The 26102-nt window shown below is 32.3% G+C and overlaps 3 protein-coding genes across 4 annotated transcripts in view; 1 reads left to right on the forward strand and 2 right to left on the reverse strand.

The window, feature by feature from the left end:
* The window catches only part of LOC119837493 (glutaredoxin domain-containing cysteine-rich protein CG31559-like), a 66417-nt gene extending 56162 nt beyond the window's left edge, over nt 1-10255 (reverse strand). Inside the window, exon 1 of the mRNA XM_038363089.1 lies at nt 10015-10255. The gene's annotated coding sequence lies outside the window, so the exon portion shown is untranslated. The remainder of the gene's footprint in view (nt 1-10014) is intronic.
* Nucleotides 10256-13024: 2769 nt separating this feature from the next.
* LOC119837491 (guanylate cyclase soluble subunit beta-1) lies at nt 13025-25360 on the reverse strand. 2 transcript variants are annotated; one of them, XM_038363086.1, is made up of 15 exons: nt 25217-25360; nt 24707-24733; nt 24553-24626; nt 24365-24465; nt 23918-24036; nt 23335-23490; nt 22664-22817; nt 21252-21406; nt 20758-20889; nt 20480-20562; nt 20196-20366; nt 19546-19783; nt 19052-19189; nt 18541-18698; nt 13025-13715 (listed from the first exon to the last, which is right to left on the reverse strand). In XM_038363086.1, exons 2-15 carry the CDS (start codon nt 24707-24709, stop codon nt 13598-13600), a joined length of 1800 nt encoding a protein of 599 aa, XP_038219014.1. In that variant the 5' UTR covers nt 24710-24733; nt 25217-25360; the 3' UTR covers nt 13025-13597. The 2 variants fall into 2 exon arrangements, with proteins under 2 accessions (XP_038219014.1, XP_038219013.1); XM_038363085.1 differs by having other exon boundaries at nt 13026-13715; nt 24707-24736.
* On the forward strand, nt 15355-18252 carry LOC119837492. Its single transcript, XM_038363087.1, has 3 exons — nt 15355-15685; nt 17038-17271; nt 17565-18252. Exons 1-3 carry the CDS (start codon nt 15556-15558, stop codon nt 18224-18226), a joined length of 1026 nt encoding a protein of 341 aa, XP_038219015.1. The 5' UTR covers nt 15355-15555; the 3' UTR covers nt 18227-18252.
* Nucleotides 25361-26102: the final 742 nt, after the last annotated feature.

The following is a 26102-nucleotide window of genomic DNA, read 5'->3' on the forward strand; positions in this document are numbered from 1 at the left end:
AAGAGCAACAAACGCACACACATCCTTACAAACTTTCGCATTTATAATATTAGTAGGATAATATTTGTGTACCTACTACAACCTTAAAAACGAAACATAAGTTAAATTTATAATCTAATTATTAGGTGTGTAATAAAGGCGTTTATATTTTTATTTTACTTATACGTTTATGATAATTCTAGAAAATAATAAAGTGCTTCATGGTGTGACAACTTACAAGATATTATGTAAAGACCCTTTTTACAATCCACGGCGGTCCAGTACTTGTTGTACTAACAATTTAAATAACATTTCTTACCGACTACGACTAACTACACCTGAAGACTATTTTGCAAATTTCCTCTATTATATATCTAAAATGGGTAATAATATTCTATTTCTCGCTATGTATAAAATAAGCAATATTTGTATCAAATTAAATGTCATTGCCCTCACTAACTATTAAATTTATATGATTTCCCAACAAGTTTATGAGAATAGCACGTTTTTATATTTTCACACAATAGAGGAATACAATAAAGCTGTCTACCGGTGTTAAGAAACTTTTTATCGTTCGTAGAAATACACATAAATTCATCGAAATTTGTCATTTCATACCAAGACTGTTTCATAGTATTTGTTATCTATATTCAACAGGTTTTCTCCGAACATAGCAAATATCAACATACGTATATTCCTATTTTTATACTTGAAAGAGTTGATGTGGTTAACGGGGAGATAATTTGTATTGATTTACAAATTATCTACCCATTAGTTAGGATTGCGTGCATAGCTTGATTTTTTATCTGTACCCAAATACATAAATGAAATTTTACTAATTAATTTAATTTTCGCGCGCCCATTCCGTCGCGTCTATGTTTGTTCTTGGCTATATATTATTAACTCATCAAATTAAAAACTACTTTATCTTTAAGCAAAATAAAGTATTGAAAAGTATAAGAACATTGAATCGAATTAATATTTAAGTGGTAGTTATAGTTGGGCTCGTATAAATTGTTACAAATTTGATAGAATCAAAACGAAGAATAATGTTATTATTATATAATAATGTGATGTCCAAGAGATACGAACCTTAAAAAATTTAATTAATTTCAAAGCAGTCATTAAAAGTTCTTAGAAAAAATGTTCTAAACCTGTTCTAAGTAAGATAAGCTGTCTAAGAAAATTGAGAAACTAACAATGAACTGCCTTTTAAGTGAATTTAGGCTTATAAATAAATTACATACATATGTAATGAATCAGATACTATATATCCTTTTCCTCACCTTTCCCGTCCACAATCTAGCCTTATCCGTTACCCTTCGAAGTCAGACAACGCATTTGCAGACCTACCTCTCCAAACGTTAATGGGAGGCTGTGGTTGCATAAACATTACTGATCCACCAGCTCAGTTGTCCGCTATGATATTAAAAATTTAATCAACTTCATCATGTAGGTGCAGTTATCGTTTTTCATGTGCAGAAATTGCTTTTGAGGTATACACGAACATAAGTGGACATATATCGTCACATGAAAGATAATAAATCTTTTGTAACAAAATTACAACGTCATTATCGTGTTTAACCCTTTACGAGGGATCAGGTTTCGTGGTCAACGAACTCAGGATTCCTGGACCTGTCAAATTTAGAGAACCGAGTAAAAAACTGGATTTCTCCATGATGTGATGTTATTTATTGATTATGTTTTTTGTAGCAGCTTTGTTGTAGTTATTTTACATCGTCGTTACATTTGTTAAATTAGTGTTTGTAGTATGTTTACACGATTTAAAGTATCTTTTGGTAGATATTTCAAAGACTTCTATTACCTTAGAACTAAAATATTTGAATTTTTACTGATGATAAAAATTGACTACAACTTATTTAAGAAATAGACAATAATTATATGAGTGATTGATGTACTTAGACAAAAATGTGGACGTAAAAAAATTCTATACGCAGTAAACATATACCTTTATAGTTGGCTTTTACGCTTTTTAATGTTTGTACGTACTTAACAATAGGTTGGACACAGCAAGGTGCGGCAAATGGAAATTTCGACAATCACACGCCCGATCGAGCGGGACGAGTGAAAATTTTGTATAACAACCATTGTTGTGTGGTTTCGTAATCAACCCATTTTATGGTATTTACCGCGGTTTTGTTTCTAACTCCGCCAATTGCGTACGTATAAGGTGACGTCGAGAAATATATTTATACTAATAGGTTAGGTAAGGCTAGCGTTTGTGTGTTTGAACGTGCTAATCTCGGGAACTTCTATAACAATATCAAAAGTTCTTTATCTTTGAATGTGTACATGATACCTGGTTTTATAGTCTGTAATATATGAAGCACGCTTGAAGATGGGAGTTTTGTAAGTTTTTAAATATGTTGTTTTTGCGAAGTTAGGAAATACCACAAAATTCATATATAGGGTAGGTTTTCAATAGTTTTCGGTTTAGATTTATAGATAACCTATATACCTAACATGCCTACTCGTTTTTCCTGGAGTTTATTTTTGAGCTTTACAATTTTCTACGTTGTTTTATTTTATTTGATACAAAGTACTCTTAATGACAACAAGATCCGATTAAAAAATATCTATTATAGACAGAGTTAATTAAAAGTACCTAATACTTCCGTAATTATATCTGCGTTTTATTATTAAACAAAATGTCAAATACCGGATTTTTTAAACGCCTTGAAAAACTAAACAAAAAAAACTAAATCAGATATTTACGTACAAATTATTAAATTTCAATTGCATCTAATAATATCTAATTTATCTACAAATACTGTACCATTAAAAGAGTTTGATTCGTGACTGTATTTCATAACATCGTGCCGAAATGTCAAGACAAAAATATGCAAGACATCTGGGACCTAGGTCTTAGTTTTTTAGACTTCATTCAGTTCATCTCAGTTTGGTTCATCTGTGGATCCATTCAGCTATCGTAATAGTAATATAATTCAACTATTGCATAGTTATAAAAGAGAAATATCCTTCTGATTTTTTAAACTTTTTTACCATATAGATATATATTTAATGATAGATAGTCATCAGGCATTAATTATAAACTGCTATGTAGATTGTAGAAGCATTAACTTTTAAGTCTGTTTCTCCGAAATATATACTTTCAAACGTTTACTGGGAGATCTACTAGAGGCCTGACTTCTCTCTCTTCCTGAAGCATTTGTGTTTTAACAGGCAATAGGTGATTGGCCTAATGTGTTTGTTAGAATAAAACTATCATTTGTTTTTAAATTGGATAATAACACGTGATTTACTTTTTAAGAATACCTTTTTTATTGTCGGCATTGTTGTAGGTACAATACTGGTTATTAGCTATAAGCTAAAAACAATTAAATTCTTACAGAAAATGTTTACGAAGATGATGTCCCTTTTTTTTAACACAAACATACAGATAACTCAAAATTCAAACTAAAACACTTGTTTATACAAGAAAGTGTTCTATAATATATCATCAATCGTCACACCTACACAGCAATCATATCACTATGTCTAGAATAAAAAAAATTAACACGTTGTATAGTACAATACACAAACGTAATTTAATTAATCATGTAACATTCAACGAGTAACGTAATTATTTCATAATAATCTTAACTTCTAATATTTCATTTACTCTAACACAATATCTATTTAATATTATCATCACGTGATTAGAAGCAGTCAAAAATTAAAAAAAAGCCATTACATCAATAATGTATAAGCACGTAGTTCCGTGCATACAATAAGCGAGTTCATTAACACTATTATAGTCTGTTTTAAACAGTCTGGCTTTGTTTTATTCTTTAAATCTAAAACAACGCCATGTAATTGATATGTTGAATACATTTCGTCTCGATTTACAGACAGAAAACCCCGTGGAACAACGTTTTACGTTCACATATGGTCAAAAAAAAAGGATGTCTCTTATTAACACAGTAACTACGCCCCGCGATTTCACCCGCGTAAGTCCGTATCCAGTAGGAATATCAAATTAATCATATCTTGTGATAGAGTAAACCGATTTCGATGAAACAAAAACTAAGTTATACTTAAAGTTACGTATAATTTTTGTATATAAACAATTTCTGCATTTAATTCGTAGATTTTACGTGATGTGCGCACAAATAAACAGTCAAACAGACAAAAATTTCAAAAATGATGGAATCACCAAACACATTATTAAAATATTAATTTATATTTTAAATCAAGTACATAGTACGTCTTTTTGTGCATGTAAATCCGTTCGTAGATTTAAATTTTCCGGCGATGGAATTATTTTATTATTTGCAGTGAAATAGCAGTTTATATTCCGTTAATTCACTATATGCTTCCGTTAGTCGGTACATAATTATTAAGTGACCCATATAACACATTCTCTAGTATAATCATGGTGAGGCCCGCCTCCATCATCGGTAATGAATAGATAATTATTGCAATGATGGTGATGAAAGATTGAAATACTACGTGTGGACTAGAAGTTATGGTTTAGTTTACTAGGAAGTACAGTTCCGGGTCGCGGGGAATAGAAAATTCCGACGCTTATTGGTCTAATTTGTCTAAGACGTCAGCAGAGATGTATCCATAGTTTTCTTTCTATGGCCGTAAGTAGGAAAACCATGGATTATATTTACTAAGAAATATTGTAAGTTTTTATTGTTATATTGCCTAAATACGACACAAGGGCTTAATTTAAATTTAAATAAAAATAATTAATTCAATTCATTTAGTCAAATTTTTAGCTACACAGGCCAGGAATTAAAGAAAACAATGAAGATTTTTGTTATACGTCAGTGACTTTTATTAATCATTATTGGTATTCATCATAATGTCAAATAAATCGATTCAATAGTTTTTGCGTGACTGGGTATCAAACACACGAACTTTCACATTTACTACATTCGTCATCGGAACGCTATTTTATTTGAATTTATTACATACAATCCTTATTAATATTATAAATGCGAAGGTTGTTTGTTTGTCCTTCATAAGCGTCACAGCGGGGCGGTTTTATGATGTGATTTAACTGTCTTGAGGCAATCTGAACGCTGGAGATCGAAATAGGCTGGTTAAACATTTAAACAATTATCATAATACACACAGCTTCTAAAAATTCCCATAATCCAATTCATTACAATGCGTAATATATCAATTATATAACATATCATTTTTCTAAATTTATAAATATAAAAACTTTTCATTTTGTTGGACAAGCGAGCGAAGTCGGTAACAGCTGGTAAGCATATAAAAATAAACATACAGTTGAGTTAATGTAAGGTTTAATAAGTATTTCTCCAAATTTGTCAATTTTCCTTCTTTTAATTTTAGCATTGAAATGCTTTTAAAATGAAAGATTTTTAAAAGAATGGAAAATATTTGATCACGAGGCGGGATTCGAACCCGGTTGCTACGGTTTGGCAAGATACGCGGGTATGAATCCCGCCTCGTGATCAAATTTTTTCCATTCTTTCAAAAATTTCTCAATTTTCCTTCTTATTAGAAAGTTAGTAAATTCTGTTGTTCGTTCAGTTCTTATTTTGCGAATAAATGAATTTTAAAAGGTTTCAGAGACTTATACAAAATCATTAAAATATATAAATATATAGATTTACTTTCCGAATTCAAATGTTAGTGTAATTAAATAATATGAATGAGTTGTTTCATTATTACATCAAAATATTATAAATAAAATTAATATTTAATTCAATAGAATTGTACAAACTAACCATCTTACTAATAAAACGTCGCTGTATGAATATTAAATACAAATTAATTATTACGTATCATCCAAATATATTATATAACTAAGCAGAACATTAAAACTAAGAGTTAAATAAGCAATAAAACTACGAAAATTTCTCTCGTAAAGAGATGAATGGCTAAAATTGAAAGTACTACTGTTCCACATTTGTGAAACTAGATAGCATCAACAGATTTTCATAAGTTTATTTAAATTCGTGTATACATTACTAGCTGTGCCCTGTGGTTTCATCCGTGTAAGTCCGTATCCCGTAGGAATATCGGGATAAAAAGTTGTCTATGTGTTATTACAGTTGTCCAGCTATCTACATACCAAATTTCATTAACATCTCAAGTGTTGCAGACATTTTTAATGCAGACGAAAAGTGAGAGCGCTGTTTTTATCTTAGTATTATGATATGCACGACTGCTTTAGGTGTTTTAAATTTAAAATAATACGCTATGGTGTATGTGTTGAAGATAATCTTTAAAGTAATAAAAATGCTGAAGGAATTTCAAATTCCTTTAATGGTAAGTCTCATCTAGTACATATCATAGAACTTTTTTCCGAAAACAAATTTAAATACAAATAAACCAATTTAAATTGAGAAAAATTTGTGATTTCAATTGAATCGCGAAGTGTGTTGCTAAGTGTACGAGAACTAATGGACCAAATCGGCCTTTTTAACGTTTTTAAAAATGAAAAAAATCTCTAATTTTTTTTTTTAATCTTAAATCTTTAATTAGCATTGAAAAAGGCAATAGGAATAGGCGTTGCTACGGTATGGCATAAAGATGCAGGTTCGAATCCCGCCTCGTAAACATATTTTTTCTACTCTTTCAAAATCTTATGGAGAAAAAACGTAGCACGGATGAAGATGCGGACCGCTAGTAATCAATTATTATATTTTTTTTTTTTATGTCATAGTGGGCAGCTGAGCTGGTGGTTCGCCTGATGTAAAGCGATCACCACCGCCCATAAACATTCGCAAAGGTGTAAGTGCCTCTGTGAATGCGCTGCCCGCTTTAATGGGGTAAGGGAAAAGGAAAGGATTAACGACTGGAAAGAAGGAATGGATTAGGACGGGTGAGGAAAAGGAAACGGGCCTCCGGCTCCCCCACTCACCGTACGAAACACAGTGGCATGCCACTATTTCACGCCGGTTTTCTGTGGGGGTGTGGTACTTCCCCGGTGCGAGCTGGCCCAATTCGTGCCGAAGCGTGCTCGACTCCCACAATAAATATATATATATATACCTAATACCTAACCTACCAACCGTAACAATGTAGATGGCTAGAACTAATATTTTAGCAACCTCAACTTTTTGCGTACCTAAAAACATTTAAAGATGCGTTTCCTTTTACACTGATTGATATTTAATTGCTTAATTCGTAATTTGTATTCACAGATGTTTTTTACCAAATATAAACAATGATTATACCAAACTTACACAATTAAAATAACATTACAGTCCTTAAATCCAATTGTGAGATCGACAATAATTACTAAAATCGAACAATAATTGAATGTTCTCACAAAACTATCGATTTCTCGTCGATTTACGTAATTTGATATAATTAATTTCGTTTTGTGTAATAAATAACGATGCTAGTATGTCGGTACGTGATTTTCTCATACATTTATGTGATAAGTTAGTGGCTAATAGACGTGCTAATTATGTCAACATGGAAAATTCTAGATGTTTGTTGTATTTACAAATAGGTTACGTTATAATAAGGTTGTATAATTTTTTTTACGCTAGAGCGAGCAACTGAGCCAATGTTTCGCCTGATGGTAAGCGATGCACTCGTGAAGGATAAGAAAATGAATGATGGAGGGAATAAAGGAATAGACTAGGAAGGGTGATGAAACGATGCCAGTAGCAGTAGCAGTCGATCTTTGGTTGGGGTTGGTAACACTTCAGCCGGTGCGAGCTAGTTTCCCACATTCAAACATAGACAATATTTAATTACATGATTTAGTAATTATCTGTGAAATTAATATAAAAATGCATTATTTATTGGATAAATAAACAAATGTTTATTAAAACAAGACCCTGACTGTGAAACAATCAATATAAGAAGGCGACGTTTATTTAATCTGTATTCATATGTAAAAACAATTCCGTCTGTCTGTCACTTCTTCGCGCCTTTTATCCGCTGAACCGACATGGGTAAATTTTGGTTCAACGACATATTGATACCCTAGTATAGAGGATATAGGATAGTTTTTATCTCCGAAAAAGCAACTACGCGGGGAAAATTATGGATCTCTGCAATTTCTTTTGACTATGCGGGCAGAGCTGAGAGGAGAAAGCTTGTTTAACACAAATAAAATACTATTAATCGCCACATAACCAAAAAACTTATATTTCTGAGAAATTTTGAAAGAATAGAAAAAAATTTATCACGAGGTAGGATCAAAGAAAAATTGTTTCTATTCTTTCAAAATTTCTCATTTACAAAGCATTTCAATACTATAAAACTAAAAATTAAACTTATATTTCTTTTAACGTGATCTATGAGCGCGATTAATGAAAATATGCATCAGCAATCAACGATTTAATTAATTTAACTTTTGAATCGTCAATTTTTGTTAGCAATGGCCGTATACTTTCAAATGAAATAAACATGCCGTATCTAAATTTTCATAATAAACTAGAATGGAAAGTATGAGAGGTAATATTTTAAAAAGTTTCAACTTATTTAATTTTTTATGTTCTATAGTAATCTATCTTAGTAAACTTGTTTGTCATAGCGGGCAACAGAATTTCTTCTACTCGAAACATGTTTTCATAAGTAATATTATAGTACACTCGTAAATAAACACAAAATATAAACATATATTATATAATATAAACATATATTTTCTGTTTATTTACGAAAAAACATTAAAAATGTCAGTTTAGATTATACTACATATAAGCAACTATTGATACGACTATAAATTGGATGGGTAACCATTTTTTTGCAGAACTCTTTTGTACAGAACCCTTATAGTCACGTGTCTGACTAGCACTTGACCGATTTTTCTGTCTCGTCCGGGCTAACTTCAAATCACTATGACAAACATTATTTCTTTACATTATACGCCGCAAACAAGAAAGCTGTAGACTTGTTTATAAACATAATATTATAAGAACGAAATCGATGGTCGTGTCAAACAGAGCGTTTCTTAGCAGTGAAATGCGAAAGTGGAACATACCTACTTATTTTATGATTATATTTTTTAACTTGTGTCTTGACCGCCGACTTTTCCCTCATGGAAACGAAACAGGTTGATATCATATTTCACGGAGAAATTTCAACTTTGTGTTATTGCTATTTGAGTCAAATATCCGTGTAGTATTCAGATTCTAGACATTTTATTACGCCTATTTTATTGTTTAATTGAATAGGATATAGGCAATTATATAATAATTATTCGAACACGATAATAGCATAGGAATATTTCTTACCGATTATATGTCTTGAATATCCAATTAGAAATCGATAATTATAACTTTGTATGTTCAGAAAGGATTTTTTTTTACATTTGGAAGTACCTACAGGTGTTACCTAATGTAAAAAATCCTATGAGTATAATTAGCTAGTGTTAATAATTTTATCCTTGCATGTTTATTTAGATTTTGTTTCAAGTTCTTTATATTGAAAATAAATAGATATAACTTATATATGAAGTGTAAGTGTATAAATCAATAGATATAAAGCAGCCAAGTACTAGGTGCAATGTTGTAGTAGACCAAGGTAAAAATTCTCATTGTTATAAACATAGTGACATAATTATAAATGATTGATAATTGCCATAATTAAATAATACTATGACTGTGAGCTGTTTCAAATACAAAAAACCTGGGTAAAGGTAAACTTGAAGATAATTTTTAATGCGATGTTTATTGTTGATGATTGTTGATCGTTGTTAATTAGATAAGTTAATTTGTAAAACCAATATTGGCAAAAAGAATTACTAAAGTATGTATTAACCAAATTGTGGCCATGTGAAAATATAAACTTTTTAAAGATAATATTTTCAATAGCTAGTCCAACATAATTAAATAAAACATTTCTCTAATTGTAGTTCTACCTACTTCAATAATAATTAATAGTAATTTTTTAACAGTTATTATTTTACGCTTTTTATTATCATAACATCTTCAATCAATTAACATGTGCTCTAAGCACCTGTAGTTAAGGCCTAGGACTCTAAATAACAATAGATTTGCCAAGTGCATCATGCGTGCATCTCGAAGCCAATGTCATCAATCAAATTTTAAACTGCTCCAACCTTACCTGGTTATCGTGAGAAATCCGGCGCAAACAAACAAAAAAAACACAGGTCACAGATCAATACAAGTTTCGTTTCCAATGTCACAAGCACTAAGTCACACTAACGGAACACGAGACGAGAAGAATATCGGACGCGAAGTCCGGTTTAACGTGATAAAATTCAAATTAGCGAATCGCGATGCGTGCGCGCAACCGTACAACCTACACAGGTGACGGACGAAAGCTGACTGGCTAAATGTTAAAACGGTTTAAGCGACGATGACGGTTGATTTGAATCGAGGCGCGTTCTTTATTCAAACTGTCATATATGTCACCGCGCTCGATGAGTTTTAGATTCTATCTCAAGCACATAAGATTTAAATTAGCTTAAGGCGAGATGCTAATAGGCTGTTTCGAAATTTACGAAAATGCATTACCACCTCGGTCGCCTTCACATGCGCACGAGTTAATTTTTTTGCGGTAACTTGTTCTGTTTTTCTTTGGTTCTTTTTGAATGGTGCCTTTACCAAATGAATCGAAGGCTCTAGTATACGTTCACCAATAAAGAATTCATACATCTGGCATTTAAAAGTTTATTTTAAGAATTGATCAGTTACAAATATATATTGCAGTCAAATGTCACACAAGAATTCTGTATTTTTAAGTTTTTACTCATATGGTATCTAATACGTACTTATTTATTGTTAAATAAGAAATTCAAATATGAAAGTTAATAGAATGTTTAATGATTAATCAATAACTGTTTAACCACACAAAAGGTAAATACGACATATTATGAGGAATACCTAAATTATATGTAATTATGTCCTACCTATTTAAAATGCTTCACATTGATATTACTTAATATATATGTAGATATATTTTATAAAATATAATGTAATAATATAAAAATGTACACGATATCGCCATTGCACAAATTTTTTGGAACAAATGCAATATAAACGTTTAAATTCAATAACATTTTTTTTTTAATCGAAGAATCAACAACAAATAGTGATGTAAAATCGTGTGTGGATTCAAATTTATACCTTAGGTTTTAGCAAATTAATAATTTATATAACCAGATATTTATAACCTCTAAGCGATGATATCATCTCCCCAAAAGCCTTGTACCAAGTTAAATTTTACGCAAACCAATAAGTACATTACTGTAGTTCGCAAACACTCCATTGCTTGGTACAAGAGTGAAAATACAGATTATTGCATAGAAAGGCATCAATGTATAAACAATTGAATTCGATTCTCGTTTATAAAATTGTCAGATGACCACACACTGACCTCAGGTAGATGTTTGTATGAAAAACCAAAAAGTGGTCAAGCAGGTGTCTTAAAAACACTCGATCGCTATTGGTCCATCCTCGTAAGATACTGAGAAATTGTATGCGAAAATATTTTAGGACGCTGTTATTTTGTTGGGATCGGTATTGCTGGTTTAGGCTTTTATTTTAACATTATACTTTAGGCATGATGTATCGAACTATTTAAAATTAATTTTATCGATATTAAAATATTAATTATTAATTGATATTAGAAAAAAATTAAACGTTTTTAGGCATAAAAGAAAAAGCATTCACTATATACTGCTATCATTTCACAAACACACTACACTAATATACTTAATAAAAATCAGCAATATTTTTGACCTTAGATTTTTATTAAACTATAACATTAGATACACATTATATAAAGCACAATTTATATATTGGTACTAAGGTTAGAATGTCTACTTTATAGGACAATTTTCACGGCAATTAAATCGAGATATCTAAACGCTGGAAGCCGGATGGCAGAGGTCGTCATTCGACATTCCGTGGCATGATAATAAAATGAACCCGATGAACAGGACAAGGCCTTTATTTTACGCACTTTTGAACGTAAATTTTCCTTAGAAACGGATAGCCAAATATGTGTAAGGAATTTTTTTACGTCTTTTAATACATGTTTCTGTTTAAAAGATTATTGTTATTATTCATCCAATTTGAATAAAATTTGTCGTCAAGATAGTTTGCGGCCTGAGAAGGGATAGTTCTTATTCCGGAAATACCACGGGAGCGGATACTATGTGTGTAAAGGACCTAAGGACGGTATATTTTTGCTTTGACTCCTACCTTATAAAAAGTACAAGCTGCGCCCCGCGGTTTCACCCGCGTAAGTCCGTATTCCGTAGAAATATCGGGATAAAAAGCTATATATTATTCCATATATTATTGCCTATATGTTATTCCAGTTGTTCAGCTATCTACGTAGCAAATTTCATTGCAATCGGTTTAGTAGTTTTTGCGTGAAAGAGCAACAAACACACACACATCCTGAGAAATTTTGAAAGAATAGAAAAAATTTGATCACGAGGCAGGATTCGAACCTGCGTATCTTGCCTAACCGTAGCAACGCCTAGCCTCTCGGCCACCCGTGGTCCTGCCACAGTAATCGAATTTCTTCTACTCTTTCGGTTTCATGTGCCTAAAGGGGGCACCCCACGCCATCTATTGAGATGATTAAGAACCATCACAACCAATACGAAACATTATTTCAATGATTACAATATTGTATCGATGGAACGCGGCCTTTGTTAAATTTAATTTTTAGTTTTATAAATGAGAAATTAAACACACACATCCTTACAAACTTTCGCATTTATAATATTAGTAGGAAGTAGGATGACTTAAATAACTACGATAAAATAAAGTGGAAGTTATAACAAAGATGAGAAGAAAAGCTTACTCTCATCTTCATCAAGGATTCATTAAACAGCTGTTAGAAAGACAATAGCAACATAATAAAACACTATTGAATACCTGTAGTATAGAATTTATTAATCTTTGGACACAATGTAATATTTCGATGGATTACCAATCTAAGTGCACAATATAATTTCTTATTATTACTGACTAGACACAAAAATAAAACAAAAACAAACAATAAATAGAAAAAAAACCATAACAATAAATTAAAATTTGCTATATTGTATGAACTATAACTAGAAATAAAAACATCGATTTACCATAAACAACACGTATTTAAATATAATTTGAGTAATATGTCAATTTATAATACTATTAAATATATTTTATTATTTTTAAATTGCGTAGAATAATATAGGCCTGCTATTTTATACTGATTTCTTATCATTCCTGAAATAAATAATTAATAATTATTATTTATTATACATACCACATACATAGGCCATAGAGAGGCTAATATCAGAATTTACGGTCTATAATGTGCTATAATGAACGAAATCGATTCTATAATTGTTCGTTCATTCAATCGTTCTATTCGTATCGATGTCCTAAGTCCGTGTTATACAATGTTATAAAATACTATATAAAATATTCAAAATGATTATCAAATGAATAAAAAGAGGTAATCTTTTTTCCTAAGCCCACATGGAATAAATAGAATATCTTCTTATTAATATTTTGCTAACCAATATCAAATTAACTGTCACCCGTGGCTCTTCTATCGTATGTAAAGAAAATTGGGAACTAAATAACCATAATATTAATCTATAATACGGAGCTAACACCAATTAGGCTCAGATAGGCCATACAAGTACACGAAGAACGGCTGAGATTTCCAGATCATTCTATGCCTTCCTGGTAAGGAACCAGGTTTGCATTGGCACAGCTTTACCCTTCATGGAGACGTGGCCGCGGTAGGTCAGCTCGAACTGCTCATCATAGTTGTCTTCGCGCATGAGGTAGCTGTGGACAACAACATTTTAGTTCTAATATATGGGCAGAGCTGAACCCTGAAGAAAATGAAAAATTAGTACAAAAAAGGTGAAGTGATTCAGCACTCAATTTCTTAAATAATACAACAGGGTACAATCCAAAATCTAATTGTACAAGGCTCAATTTGAAAGCTGTACCTAAAGTGTAAACATTAAAAACCGGGGAAGTACCACACCCCCACAGAAAACCGGCGTGAAATAATAGCATGCTATTGTGTTTTGTACGGTGAGTGGGGGAGCTGGAGGCCCATATCCTTTTCCTTACCCACCCAGTCCTTTCCTTCATTCCTCTCATCAATCCTTTCCTAATCCCTTCCCAATTAAAGTCGGCAATCCATTTGTAGAGACGAAAGGTCTGCAATTGATCTTACGCCTCACCAAATGTTCATGGGCGGTGGAAGCGCTTACCATCAGGTATAAAAAGTGCCTATGTGTTATTTCAGTTGTCCAGCTATCTACGAAGCAAAATAGTATTATTATTCACCAATAGATGTCAGGGAAAAAAAACACGAATAAAACACGAATATGACATTTTCTAAAAAAAATTCCTAGCTAGATCGCTAACTAAATTTCATGAAAATCGTTGGAGCCGATTCCGAGATTCCAATTATATATATATATATATATACAAGAATTGCTCGTTTAAAGGTATAAGATATATCCAAGTAACAGCTATATTCTACTTGCCTTCATTGTGACAAATCACGCCATTACACTTCTGACAATTATTATCTCAGAGGAGCCAACTGTCTATACTGGATATTGACATATAACACAAGTTTGTTCAAGAAAGAACAAGTCATTTAACAGTGGATAAACATAGGATTAAAATAGACATTAAAAGATGCAAAACAAAGCTAGTAAATTGAATTGACACAACATACCAAACCGATGGATGAATCTTAAAAATATACATACACGCAATGAGAATTTTAACATTGCAATCACGTATACTTAGTTTATTACAGTAAATTTTTGTGTCATTCTCGACGTTGGCAGCTTCCACAGATACTAGACAATTGCGAGAATAAATGGTGCCATTGTAAAGGTGTATAATACAGAAAACGTAATCATCAGTTCATATTACCATGGCAGGAATACCAGCTCCCATCTTTGTTTAGGCCATAATCCACCGCACTGTCCAAATGCGATTGAGCAGCCCTAAATACTATACTAATGTTAGTGTATTATATAGTGGTCTCACTGATTAAAGCTCCAGTAATGTTAATATACAGTCCTGCAACTTTTTGTGAGCTTGATTCTCTTTCGAACGCCCAATCTTTTGATTGGAATCGATCGAATCGAATTGGACCTTATTCGCCGAACCACCATTGCTCTAGAAAAGTTCCTATTGCATGACCAGACCCTGGACCGCTGGTTGCCTCCCAACAGCTCTCATTAAGATACATAAAAGACAGTAATTTATATGCTCGTTACGTTATTATCATAAATAATTGATTAATGGTTTCGCATCAGCCCATTCGGAGAGATGCAATTATAAAATTGGTGCCTAATCAGCTAGAACTAATTATCAACGCTGAAATTATGGATTCGCTCCTAACCACACTTGACTAAGATAGGAAACTATCATACGGCTTCAGTCAGTAAACCGGTAACGAGATTAAAATGCACTTATTTGTTTTCGCTGTTAAGCGGATATATCGGATTTTTACTAGCATTTGACCAACAGTCGCTGATCACGCTATTTTTTAAAACGTAAGCGTTGTACAAGGAGGTCGTATATTCGCGCCATTTTTGACAGATTCAATAAAGTCAACGAGTGATTGTATTATACAAAATTTTCGGTGAAAATGGATTCGTTTATGGATTTCTATTTCGACGAAGTGTTCATTAATCTAGAGAGAGATTGCCTCAACGAAAGATACAAAAGGCGCGAACTTGTGCAATATTTTAATTCTGTAATCGCTGGATGTGCTAGAGGTGTAGTATTTAGTGATGTGCTTTTTCATATATTCATGACATATATAAAAATTTTCAAAATAATTAAGTTGACTTTCGCGCCGATTTTGTAGTAAAGGATTATTAGGAAAAAAGAAAATTGCCTAAAGTTTTAATAATAACGAATACAGTGTAGCTTGAAGTCCATATGCGTATTTGTCTATTTTTAAATCACATGGTAAAAAGTTACTACAATAAAATGAAAAATAATCTAAGAAATGGCATAAAAATGCAAAGAAACAATAATACAGGTATATCGTGCAGAGTCATGTTCATAAAACCAGAATTATCGAAGCGTTTCTAAATGATAAAATCAACACGTCAATCCCATTATAAACGGCACATCCATTTAGGAATGACACAGCATGCAAACATTTGCATTAGTTTTTATTACTTTTATTCGAATAAATCAAGACTATCGCTTCACAATCGTTTTGAACGGTTCGTTTATATAGATTTCAGGCGTGTATAACTGGCAGATACACAATGTATACACATATATACATAGATATACATACAAACGAGAGTTGATTCTAAATGCAAAATTAATAAAATCTAAGATAGATTTAAGTACTGAAAGACGAAAAAATACAACTTATTTATTTAAATGCAATTTGCCAATATTTGTCCCAGTTTTCTTCGTGCCTAGATTGAGGATAAAAACCCTATTTTTTGTTAAATTTAGCTACTTAATTTTAATTTGATAGTGAGAAAGTAACTTTTTACATCGTATCTTCTGAATTGTACCTAGTTTGTTACGCTTGCGTGGTTTTATTACAAAAAAACTAAGATAAAAATAGGTGTGTTAATATTGTATTTTGATAAAATGTTTAACTAAAAAGTTCAACCGCTTTTCCCCCAAACTTAGGGTAAAACATAACTTTTTTCCAAGTTTACATGGGAGAAAAATGATTATTATAATATAAAATAAAATATACAATAATTAATTTTAAAAACGGGTTACTCTGTAAAAAAATAAAATATGTGTGGTCCTATATAAAAATGTACACGGTAATTTGCGAACCGGAGTTTTTCGTTAGTTGAAAATATGAAAGAATATTATAAAATTAGTGTACAAAAATAAAAATACAAAAGTAGTTGAGACTTGAATATACGAATTTCAAACATAAATGAGTCACACATCAATCGGTTGGAAACCCAGGCAGCTATTGAGCTACAAAACAAAAAAAAAAAAAACAAAAAAATCAGTCGAATTATGAAAACTCGTTTTTAGACCTTAGTTTGGAAAGTTCTATACCCAGAGAGAGAGACTTTTTCTAGTATAATGCAAATGATCCAGGTATATTTTATGGATATTTATTCAAACTTTACAGGACAAAACAAATCGGACAACGCAACATGCAAGAATTTTGTCAACTCAACACTTCGGTACCACAACAGTTGTAAAGCCAATAACGGTGATGTTTGTCTCATGGGAAAGTACCACAATCTCCTGTATATTGCCATGAAACTGGCGTTTGACTGGAGCCTGCAAGATAATGGCGTCGTAGCTGCCCTTTTGGATGAATTATATGCTTGTGAACGAACTTTCGAGAGGATATTTTTAGGTATACCCATATTTATTTCATGCTTTTGTATTAATATTATTAATTTGTACAGTAACCGGCAACTATAAAATGTTCTTTAAGACGTTATTTCTCATTAGATTACTAATAACGCTATAATTTATTACTATCAGATAGGGCTTCCATTAATTCGCTCGCCGTTCGCTTTCATTGCTGCATACCATATTAGATTTTATTTAATGTGCTTGCAATTTATTTAAATGGCTATATAACTGTGTATGAACATGTTAAATTCCGTATCGATCTGTATCAATTAGCAACAAAACAATTTTCAGGGGCAATATTTGGAACATCAGCACCATTCTTTTTAGCTGGCTGGAAATCAGACTTCGTGGACAGAGAGGAGAACCTTCACGCTTTAGTTTTCTTCCTCGACCACGCAACCAACGCCAATTTAGAATTCCACGACGAAGATAAGACGTATCGCTTCATCGATGTTCCTCTAGAAAGCTGTGGAAAAGCATCCCCAGTAAGAGTTGTAATTCAAATGGGTGCCGCTGAAATGTTAATGATTCTGCTAAGGTTTGGAGCCAGAATCACTGCGGATCATGTATCGTCCAATCCCATAGAATCAATTTTGGATAGACTCAACGAATACAATCGCAAATATCCATACGAATTGGTCACATGTCTCAAATTAACACTGAGAGCGGTGCCTCATTTGAATCTGACGGTCGATAAGGAAGCAGCGAAGCGTTTGGAACTGCCAGAAGATTATAATTACCAGAGAAAGATTGCATTGGAAAAGTATGGGGATATATTGCGTGATCATTTGGTTCCTTCGTCGAGGTGCGGGTTACAACCGGTGGAGTTGAAACACTTGTGTCGATGTCTTGTTAGGCAAATATTGTGGAAGAACTTTGAGCTACCGTTCGGTATACAGAAGCTACCGATACCATTGTCTCTGAAAAAATATCTGGATTTGTTCGATGATTAAATGAATAAAGCGATATTTGAATATCACGTTTGTTTTAATTTACTGTATTTTATTTAATGGGACTTAATTATACCAAAACAAAAAAGTTTTTTTTTATAATTTTGACTCTTATAGACTCCACTATGCCTCCATAAGTATGGCAAAAAATAAACAAATAAAGGGAAAAACAATCCAGGTATCAATAAGACGAATCTAATCTAAACAAAATCGTAAAATTATAAAAATAAAACACGAAAATAGGTACACCAAAAATCACAAAGCTGCCAAACACATAATACGCACTAACGTCTTCAGGAACATCCCGAAATAGGTACCTGTAGGTGTCCTCGCTGACATTAATGGTGCCAGGCACGCCGGTGGTCTCGCAGCGGCTGGTGAGGTTCACCGTGTTGCCGAAGAGGCAGTAGCGCGGCATGCGGTGGCCGATCACACCGGTCACCACTTCACCCGAGTGGATACCGATGGTTATACCCTAGGATGGTTTAATTTGGATGAATATATAGATGAGTTGGGCGATGGAAGTACATGATTGATTGATGTTATAGGTTATGTGGATATAAGCTATATATTATATCCAGAATATACTAATAGAATGGAAATTATTTAGAGATGAAATGAATTAGACACTATACCCTAATCTTTTTAAATAGTAAAATATTTCTTAGATAAAAAAATAAAAGATTATATAAATTATATACTTCAAAATAACCCGAGAAGATATGAACTGTATTAACTATTAAATTTATGCAAAAACTACATCTTTTAATACTAAAACTAAAATGTTAATTTATAAACACACAAAATTTATGTCCATCTTTAACTTACCACTGGTTCACCGTCAACTGTAACAGTTTTTGAGAGATCCATCATTTCCAGAGCTAATAAACAGATATGTTTTGCGTGACCTTCCTTATACTCGGGCAATCCTGATACCGCCATATACTTATCCCCTACCGTCTCGACCTGCAAGCATTAACTATTAAAAGGTGCTAAGTAGTTGTCTTAAATAGAATTTCATTGTCTTTGAGAACTATTCTTACAGCATTAAAGGTAGGTTTCCAGCAGGAAAAATTATTTAAATGCAGCATTTATTTAATTGCCTTAATTAAATTATACATTAATTAATAATTTCTATTTTAAAAAGACTGATTTCTCTTAATATTATATAGATATACAGAAGACTGATCAGACAGATATTTATCGTAAATTCCAAATAATGAGTGGAGTAACGGAAAACCTAAGGTGCTAATTGCCTTGCCTTGTATCCGATTACACCTTTTGTTAAAATATCCACATATTTACCTTCAAAATTTCATTACCTTATACACGTCGGGGTTCCTTTTAGGGTCGGTTAGGACGTCGAACGCGGTGTACAAGTCATTCAGCATCTTCACGATCTTCATGGCGCCCTTGTGGTCGATGTTCCTGGCGCAGTAGTTGGCGAAGCCCACGATGCCGCTGAACAGGAGGGTCACGGGGTCGTACCTGCGCGCGGGCACGGGCCGCCGGTGCCGCAGCTCCGTGGCTACGCTCTTGGGGAGCACTGAGTACAGGAGCCTAGGGGCACGGGAAGTTTATCTGTTTGTGTGCTCGTATGGTTTTACTAAATAATACAAATTTAGTTGTAAATGCTGCATCACTAAATAGTATAAAAAAACCGGTTCCCGCGGCTATCCCTACAACTACAAAAGTACATAACGGATTCTGATGGGTTTTTTATAACAGATAGAGTGATTCAAGAGGAAGGGGTATATGTATATTAACATCTATTAAACTACATCAAATTTAATGAGTGAAAAGCCGCGGGCAAGAACCAGTTTCTAAATAAAGTCGGCATGCTTATTTGGTAATTTTTTAACATGATTTTTAGATTATATTGTAGCCCATCACACAATGTTCAATAGTCCTTTCTTTTATTCCATTAACTTAATTCTGCTAAAATTGCTTACAAATCCAATCCAATACACACCTATCAGTCTTCTGTTTCTCGGCTTCGAGTTCCCGATAGGTGTGCTGCAGTTTATCAGTAAGCACTTCCAAATTCTGCGTCAGCTTGTAGTCGGCTTCAAACTGCTCCGACATCAGCACCAAGTCCCTGGTAGCATCATGCAAGGGTATGTCTGAGATGCAGAGCCCACGGCTGAAGAGATAAGGTGATGGTCAATGAATAGCTGTTATTCTGAGTAATAACCATATAATAGAAAATTGCATAGATATATAATTTTTCTTAATCATAAGTAATTATTGTCTTACCGGATCAAATCATCAAGATTAGTGACACTGGGATAGCATTGGAACACGACAACGTCTGTTTCCGGAATGTATAGCATTTGACCCTGGAAAAAACATTTTATTTATAAAGCATGTACAAATATCATAAGATTCAGTGGAGTGATACTTTTAACTACTTATTTCTATACTACGTATCTAATATCTTACAAATATGATCGATGTTACAATTCAAGTTGTTAATCTACACCCAGTAAATATATATAGTAACTAACTCATTTTATTTATGGCACATAAATTACCTTCAAACGCAGCGGAGCAATATCCTCATGATGATCAGATACACTCATTTCTTCAGGTTTGGTTTTCAACACGTAAACAGTGTTGATGTGTGCTAGCACATTGGAAAATGTCATTTCCAGATGGGGACGAATCTGAAATAAAATAATATTTAACTTTAAAAAAAAGACAAAAACTAAAATTAAAATAATATGCCCTGTTTTAAAACCTTGTATTTTTGAGCGCCTGGAATTTTCTATTACTTATTATTTTCTTCTACTTTTTTTACTCACAAAGCAATGACATCAAGAACATCGTGTTTTAAGCTACACTTGGTGGCAAGATTAAACTCTGATTTAAATGTCTGAATTAAAGCAGAAGGTAACAAATTTAAGTGTTTGCAATATGTTTATTGATAGCAGTTAACTTACTATACCAGTAGCTTTAATCAGGTTATTTGTTTAAATTTCAGATTTATCGTTAAAAGGTCTAGTATAATAATGGATTTGTTTCATACCGTATCCAGAACATCAGTGATCTTGCATCCAGGCTTATTGAGCCGTGGCAGAAGGCGGGTGACGGAGCGACCAGCTTGCACTATGTTCAGCTCGCGATCAAACATCAGGTGGAAGGGGAAAACCCGGCAGAACGTTGCTGGACTAACCTTTGGCTCTAGAATGAGGTATTTTATTAAAAGCTATGGTAACTGGACATGGATGAAATGTAGGATAGATGTCATATAATGTCTAAGGTAAACTTGAACCTGAATAGGGTAAAGTTGTAGTAGAGGTACGTTAGAAACGTATTAAATAATACAATTGATAGTGCTATTTAAATTGACGGCAAAAACCTGCATGCAATGAAGTGTGTGAATAAAGTTCTCTTCTAATAACTAATAGAGGTTTTGTTATAGTGGTGAATAAATATTGCTGGAATAGAAGGAAACATAATGAAAGATGAATGTATTTAGACCAAGAAGCCAGGAAAACATTACATTATTCATTTGACACTAATTAAATCGATATATCTCCTCTAATTGACTTTATTTGATACAATTTGGATGAAGAGAAACTTAGAACAACTGAAGTAAAACGCTATTTACAAGAATTCGTTCTGAATAAATCGAGCTAAAATCACACGTGGAAACCTCTTACGCCTTAACAATTTACCAGCACTGCAATGATAATTTTCTATAACTTTACGCCATATTAAGGCAGTGAAAGCGCGCAACACACACAATTTAATTGGCATTGCTTTGGTCTAGCTATTGCGGCACAAATCGTATAAAAATAGTGGAATTAAATAACCATTAACAGAGTTTCACAGACATTTTCAGCTCTCGTGCCTTATAACTAATAATGTCATTAAAGCCGAAATTATGTGCTTAACGCGGAAAACTTAATAAAACAATTTTGTATTCAACATTCAATATAACAAAAAAAAAAAAAAATGCTTTGCAGGTTTCTTTCCTGAAATAATATGTGGTAGGCTTGTGTTGGTACTTCGACCCGGCCATTGATTCTGTTATATTAAGTGCAAAGTATTAACAGTGTTTGGAGGTTCCTTTACTTTTTACTTTTACTATGTACTGTTTAAAATATAGGTATTTTTACTCATGAATAACGTAGCTGTTGAATGTATTCTCAACTATAGAGGAATAGTACCTATTCTATTCCTAAAAGCATACAGAAGTGCGAAATCCCCCAGTCTGCTATACTTATTTGCTGTGGTAATATTAATTAGTTTTTAGATGTATATTCATATATTATACTCATGTATAGAGACGCATTATACGTAATTAGAACAAATAAACATACTGTTCTAAAGTGTATCACCAGTATTCAATTTTAATACCTCATCATTTTCAGGAATAATCCGATTGTTGGGAGGCAGTTCATTGAAAAAACAGGTCTGATTATGATAATTTACCAATAGAGAGAGTTTCAATCTCGGTCATCTCTGGTGCTGATACGCGGCCCGTGGAAGATGTCTCTGTGATGAGGAACTGCACGTGGTCACATTCCTCCTTCGTCTTCAGGATATCCACTTGCACCTCCGTGTTGTGGAGCTTGCTTGTTACCGTCTGCAATTTGAAGTGTGGAGTTTTGAATCGATTATATTTCGCTACGAATTGAGAACCAGAAGTCGTTTTTAGAAACGTTGGATACTTAAGTTTTTTGTTTGTATGTACGTGTGGGTTCTTCTGTGTTTAATATTATGTTTGATTCTTGTTGTATATTAACGAATATACATGTGTGAACGCACACATATGTATATTTTTACGTGTATCAGCGGATAGATGAAATCAGTTATTTAGCTTTGGTGAACAGTTTTGTACAAGTTTTTATGGTATATCTTGTATGTAGATCTATTGTAATTTATATAACAGGCAAAAAAAATCAAATTATTAATCCCTATGCTTTGATTGTTTATCTGTTTTCGATTAAACATAAAAATATTTACTTCATTACTATTGCTGTTATTATCAATGAATTTGGTCATCCAATGAATATGAAACGAACCTTATCTGACCATCTTTCGTTGAATTAAAATTGATTACTGCGCCTTAACATTACAACATTTAGTAACAATAAACACACCTTAACAATTCCAATAACTATATGCTCCAACCCCGGCCTGTCAGAATAGTAGTGCAACACCAAAGCGCCATCTTCTGGCCGCTCGGTACAACGAAACGAGGGCGAGCGCATGCCTGGATATAGCGTGCCTAGGTGGTCGTGGAGACCGTCTAGATTCTGAAGTAAATACAAGTTCATATTTAGTATTCAAGAGAAAATATGAAAATGGATGCAAATTTTGTTATAATTAGGTATGTATATTTACATGTCATAATAATGATTATTTAGCTACTGCATAATTGTTGCTTTATGATTAGTGTTGACCTCACTACAGTTTGGGTATATTTTAGCCAAAAGACGATTTTTCGGTATGTTTCATAACCGAGCATTAAATATATCAATTAGATACTCAATGCACAATTTTTACAAAATATCACAAAAATATTATTTTATATATGGATAATTCGGAAACCTTGTTATTACTATAACCAGATATGTACATTAAAAATGTCAAATGTATACACATTGCAAGATTAAACATTAAGAAAAAGACATGATTATTATAAATTGTTTGAAATAATTTAAGAAAATTAAGCATTACAACCTGTAAAAAATCGCGAGGGGTTGCTCCGAGCACTTGGAGAATTTTGTCATAACCAGAATCTTGACAAAACTCGAAGAAAGTCATTCCGAAAAGCTCGAGAATCTCATTAGCTGGGGTCTCTGCAAATATTACATTGTGTTATGAAAATGAACAATTAATTCTATACAATGTCCAGTGTTTTCATTATAGCGCCATCTATAGTCCAGATTTTGAAACAAACTAAATTAGAAATTCTATAGTTTTAAATAAAATCCAACAGGAATTAGATGCTTCACCAAGGTTAAGAGAAGCCTAAGTCACGCTTTACTCACCACTTATTTCAAAATACAAAAATCGTACCATGATATAGCATGGATGCGACGTAAAAGAAAGTCAATGGAAGAAATAAAAGAAAACAAAGAAACAAAATAATTTCGAATTTATAACATTAGTTAAACGATTTCTTACGCAAAACTTCAACTGCAGCAGTTATCAAATTGTATGTTATTTCATCTTCATAAATCTGTCGCACGAGAAAGGATCCTTCCATCGCAACTTCAGCCTTTTTCCTGAAAATTGCAAACACAAAGATTAATATCAACAAAATAATTTATTTCACGAATTTACGTAACTGAAAAAAATAAGAATATAAGTACTTGATCTTTTCCCATGTTTCAACACCATGCGCCTTCATCACCAGTAACTCTAAGGCATAGTTTACAAACCCGTACTGAAAAAAAAATAAACATCTCAATTATATTAAATAATTCTAAATTTAAAATATAAAAATAATATATAAGTTTATTTTACCATTTTGCAGTCGTTTGTATCTATATGCTTCTGAAACAGATAATTTTTATATTTTTATTATAGCGCCCTCTAGTATAAAGTGTACACATTAGGAAGAAATAGACGAGTGTGTAGCGTTAAAATGTTGAACTAAAAATGCGTATAGATGGCGGTATAGTGCCAAATGTGTTTTTATTTACATATAATTATTTTTGTTTTTTCCTAATCATAACATTTCAATTTAAAAATTCGCCACAAAAAATGAATTTATTCCTGTGTTTGTACAATTATTTTGGTATTTTTAGCGTATACGTAATTTTTAAAATCAGTTATAATACAAAATATATATAGTTATAGGACACAAAAATTAAATTACATTATTATTAATTTCAAGGACAGCAATGAAAAAATATTTTTAAAATTTTATGATACCAAAATAGTACTTAAAAAGAGCGAAATCTGTAATAATACATGCATGTAAAATATGCATAAAAATAATATTTAATAAAAAAACAATCTACTACAACTTACGTTTCCAGGTCACAGGGATAGATCTATATAAATTGTTTTGTTAATTTTTGTAATGAAGCCATATAATTTCAATCTACGTAATTTTCTTTTTCATTTAGACCAAAATCACTCTCTTACACAACTCTCCAAGCCAACCGTTCGGCGAATACTGAAGTCTGATTGGCTACTGGCGCACCGCTGCACAAAATAATCCTTAAAAATTAAATTTTTTTGCAACTTATAATAAATAACCATTATATTAATGAAAAAACAATATTTTATGTGAGTATTTTTGTTATTTAAATATTTGAATTAATTTCTTTTGAGATTGAAATAGCTTCTGAAAAAAACAATTACCGATTCACGCATAATGGCCTCTAGATGGCAGCACTTAAAGCATTCGTAGAAAGAATTGAATTTTACATAGAAAACTGATTAATGCCATTCGTAGTTAGCCAATATTTTTTGTAAAAATTAAATTGTGTGCGTGTAACGAGACAATGAAATACTTATTCACTGGAGAAATAATAAGAATAATTGGTTTAGTTTCTAATTCCTATCTTTGTTTCCTACCCCAAAGTATATTTATTATAATTAAGATAATACAATAATTGTAAAATGTATACAATTAAACTGAAAGTCATAAACAATATTTAGATAAACAATAAAAAACGTAATATTGTTAATATAGCCATTGATACAATATACATTTTTGAGAATATCTATCTTTACTCTAGTACCGACTTACTAATATTATAAATAATAAAGTCAGTCTATCTGTCATGCTGTCATGGCTAAACCAGAGTAAGTACCGTTGAAAAGTTGAAATGGGGTATTAAAAGCTTTGCCTGGAGTGTTAGAGTTTCTAGGTCTTGGGTTGGGTTCTAAGATTTTTAAAATAATAACA

Source organism: Zerene cesonia, chromosome 27 (assembly GCF_012273895.1).
Source record: "Zerene cesonia ecotype Mississippi chromosome 27, Zerene_cesonia_1.1, whole genome shotgun sequence".
Lineage (NCBI taxonomy): Eukaryota > Metazoa > Arthropoda > Insecta > Lepidoptera > Pieridae > Zerene > Zerene cesonia.

What these genes read in the sequence shown, in the direction of transcription:
- LOC119837491 (XM_038363086.1), bottom strand. An exon ending in CCCCTCGCGATTTTTTACAG is followed by an intron (nt 23,491 to 23,917) that starts GTTGTAATGCTT and finishes TATTTACTTCAG; the next exon opens with AATCTAGACGGTCTCCACGA. An exon ending in CAGTTGACGGTGAACCAGTG is followed by an intron (nt 18,699 to 19,051) that starts GTAAGTTAAAGA and finishes AAACCATCCTAG; the next exon opens with GGTATAACCATCGGTATCCA.
- LOC119837492 (XM_038363087.1), top strand. Translation starts at nt 15,556, where the DNA reads ATGGATTCGTTTATGGATTTCTATTTCGACGAAGTGTTCATTAATCTA. An exon ending in AATCGCTGGATGTGCTAGAG is followed by an intron (nt 15,686 to 17,037) that starts GTGTAGTATTTA and finishes CAAACTTTACAG; the next exon opens with GACAAAACAAATCGGACAAC. An exon ending in TTTCGAGAGGATATTTTTAG is followed by an intron (nt 17,272 to 17,564) that starts GTATACCCATAT and finishes AACAATTTTCAG; the next exon opens with GGGCAATATTTGGAACATCA.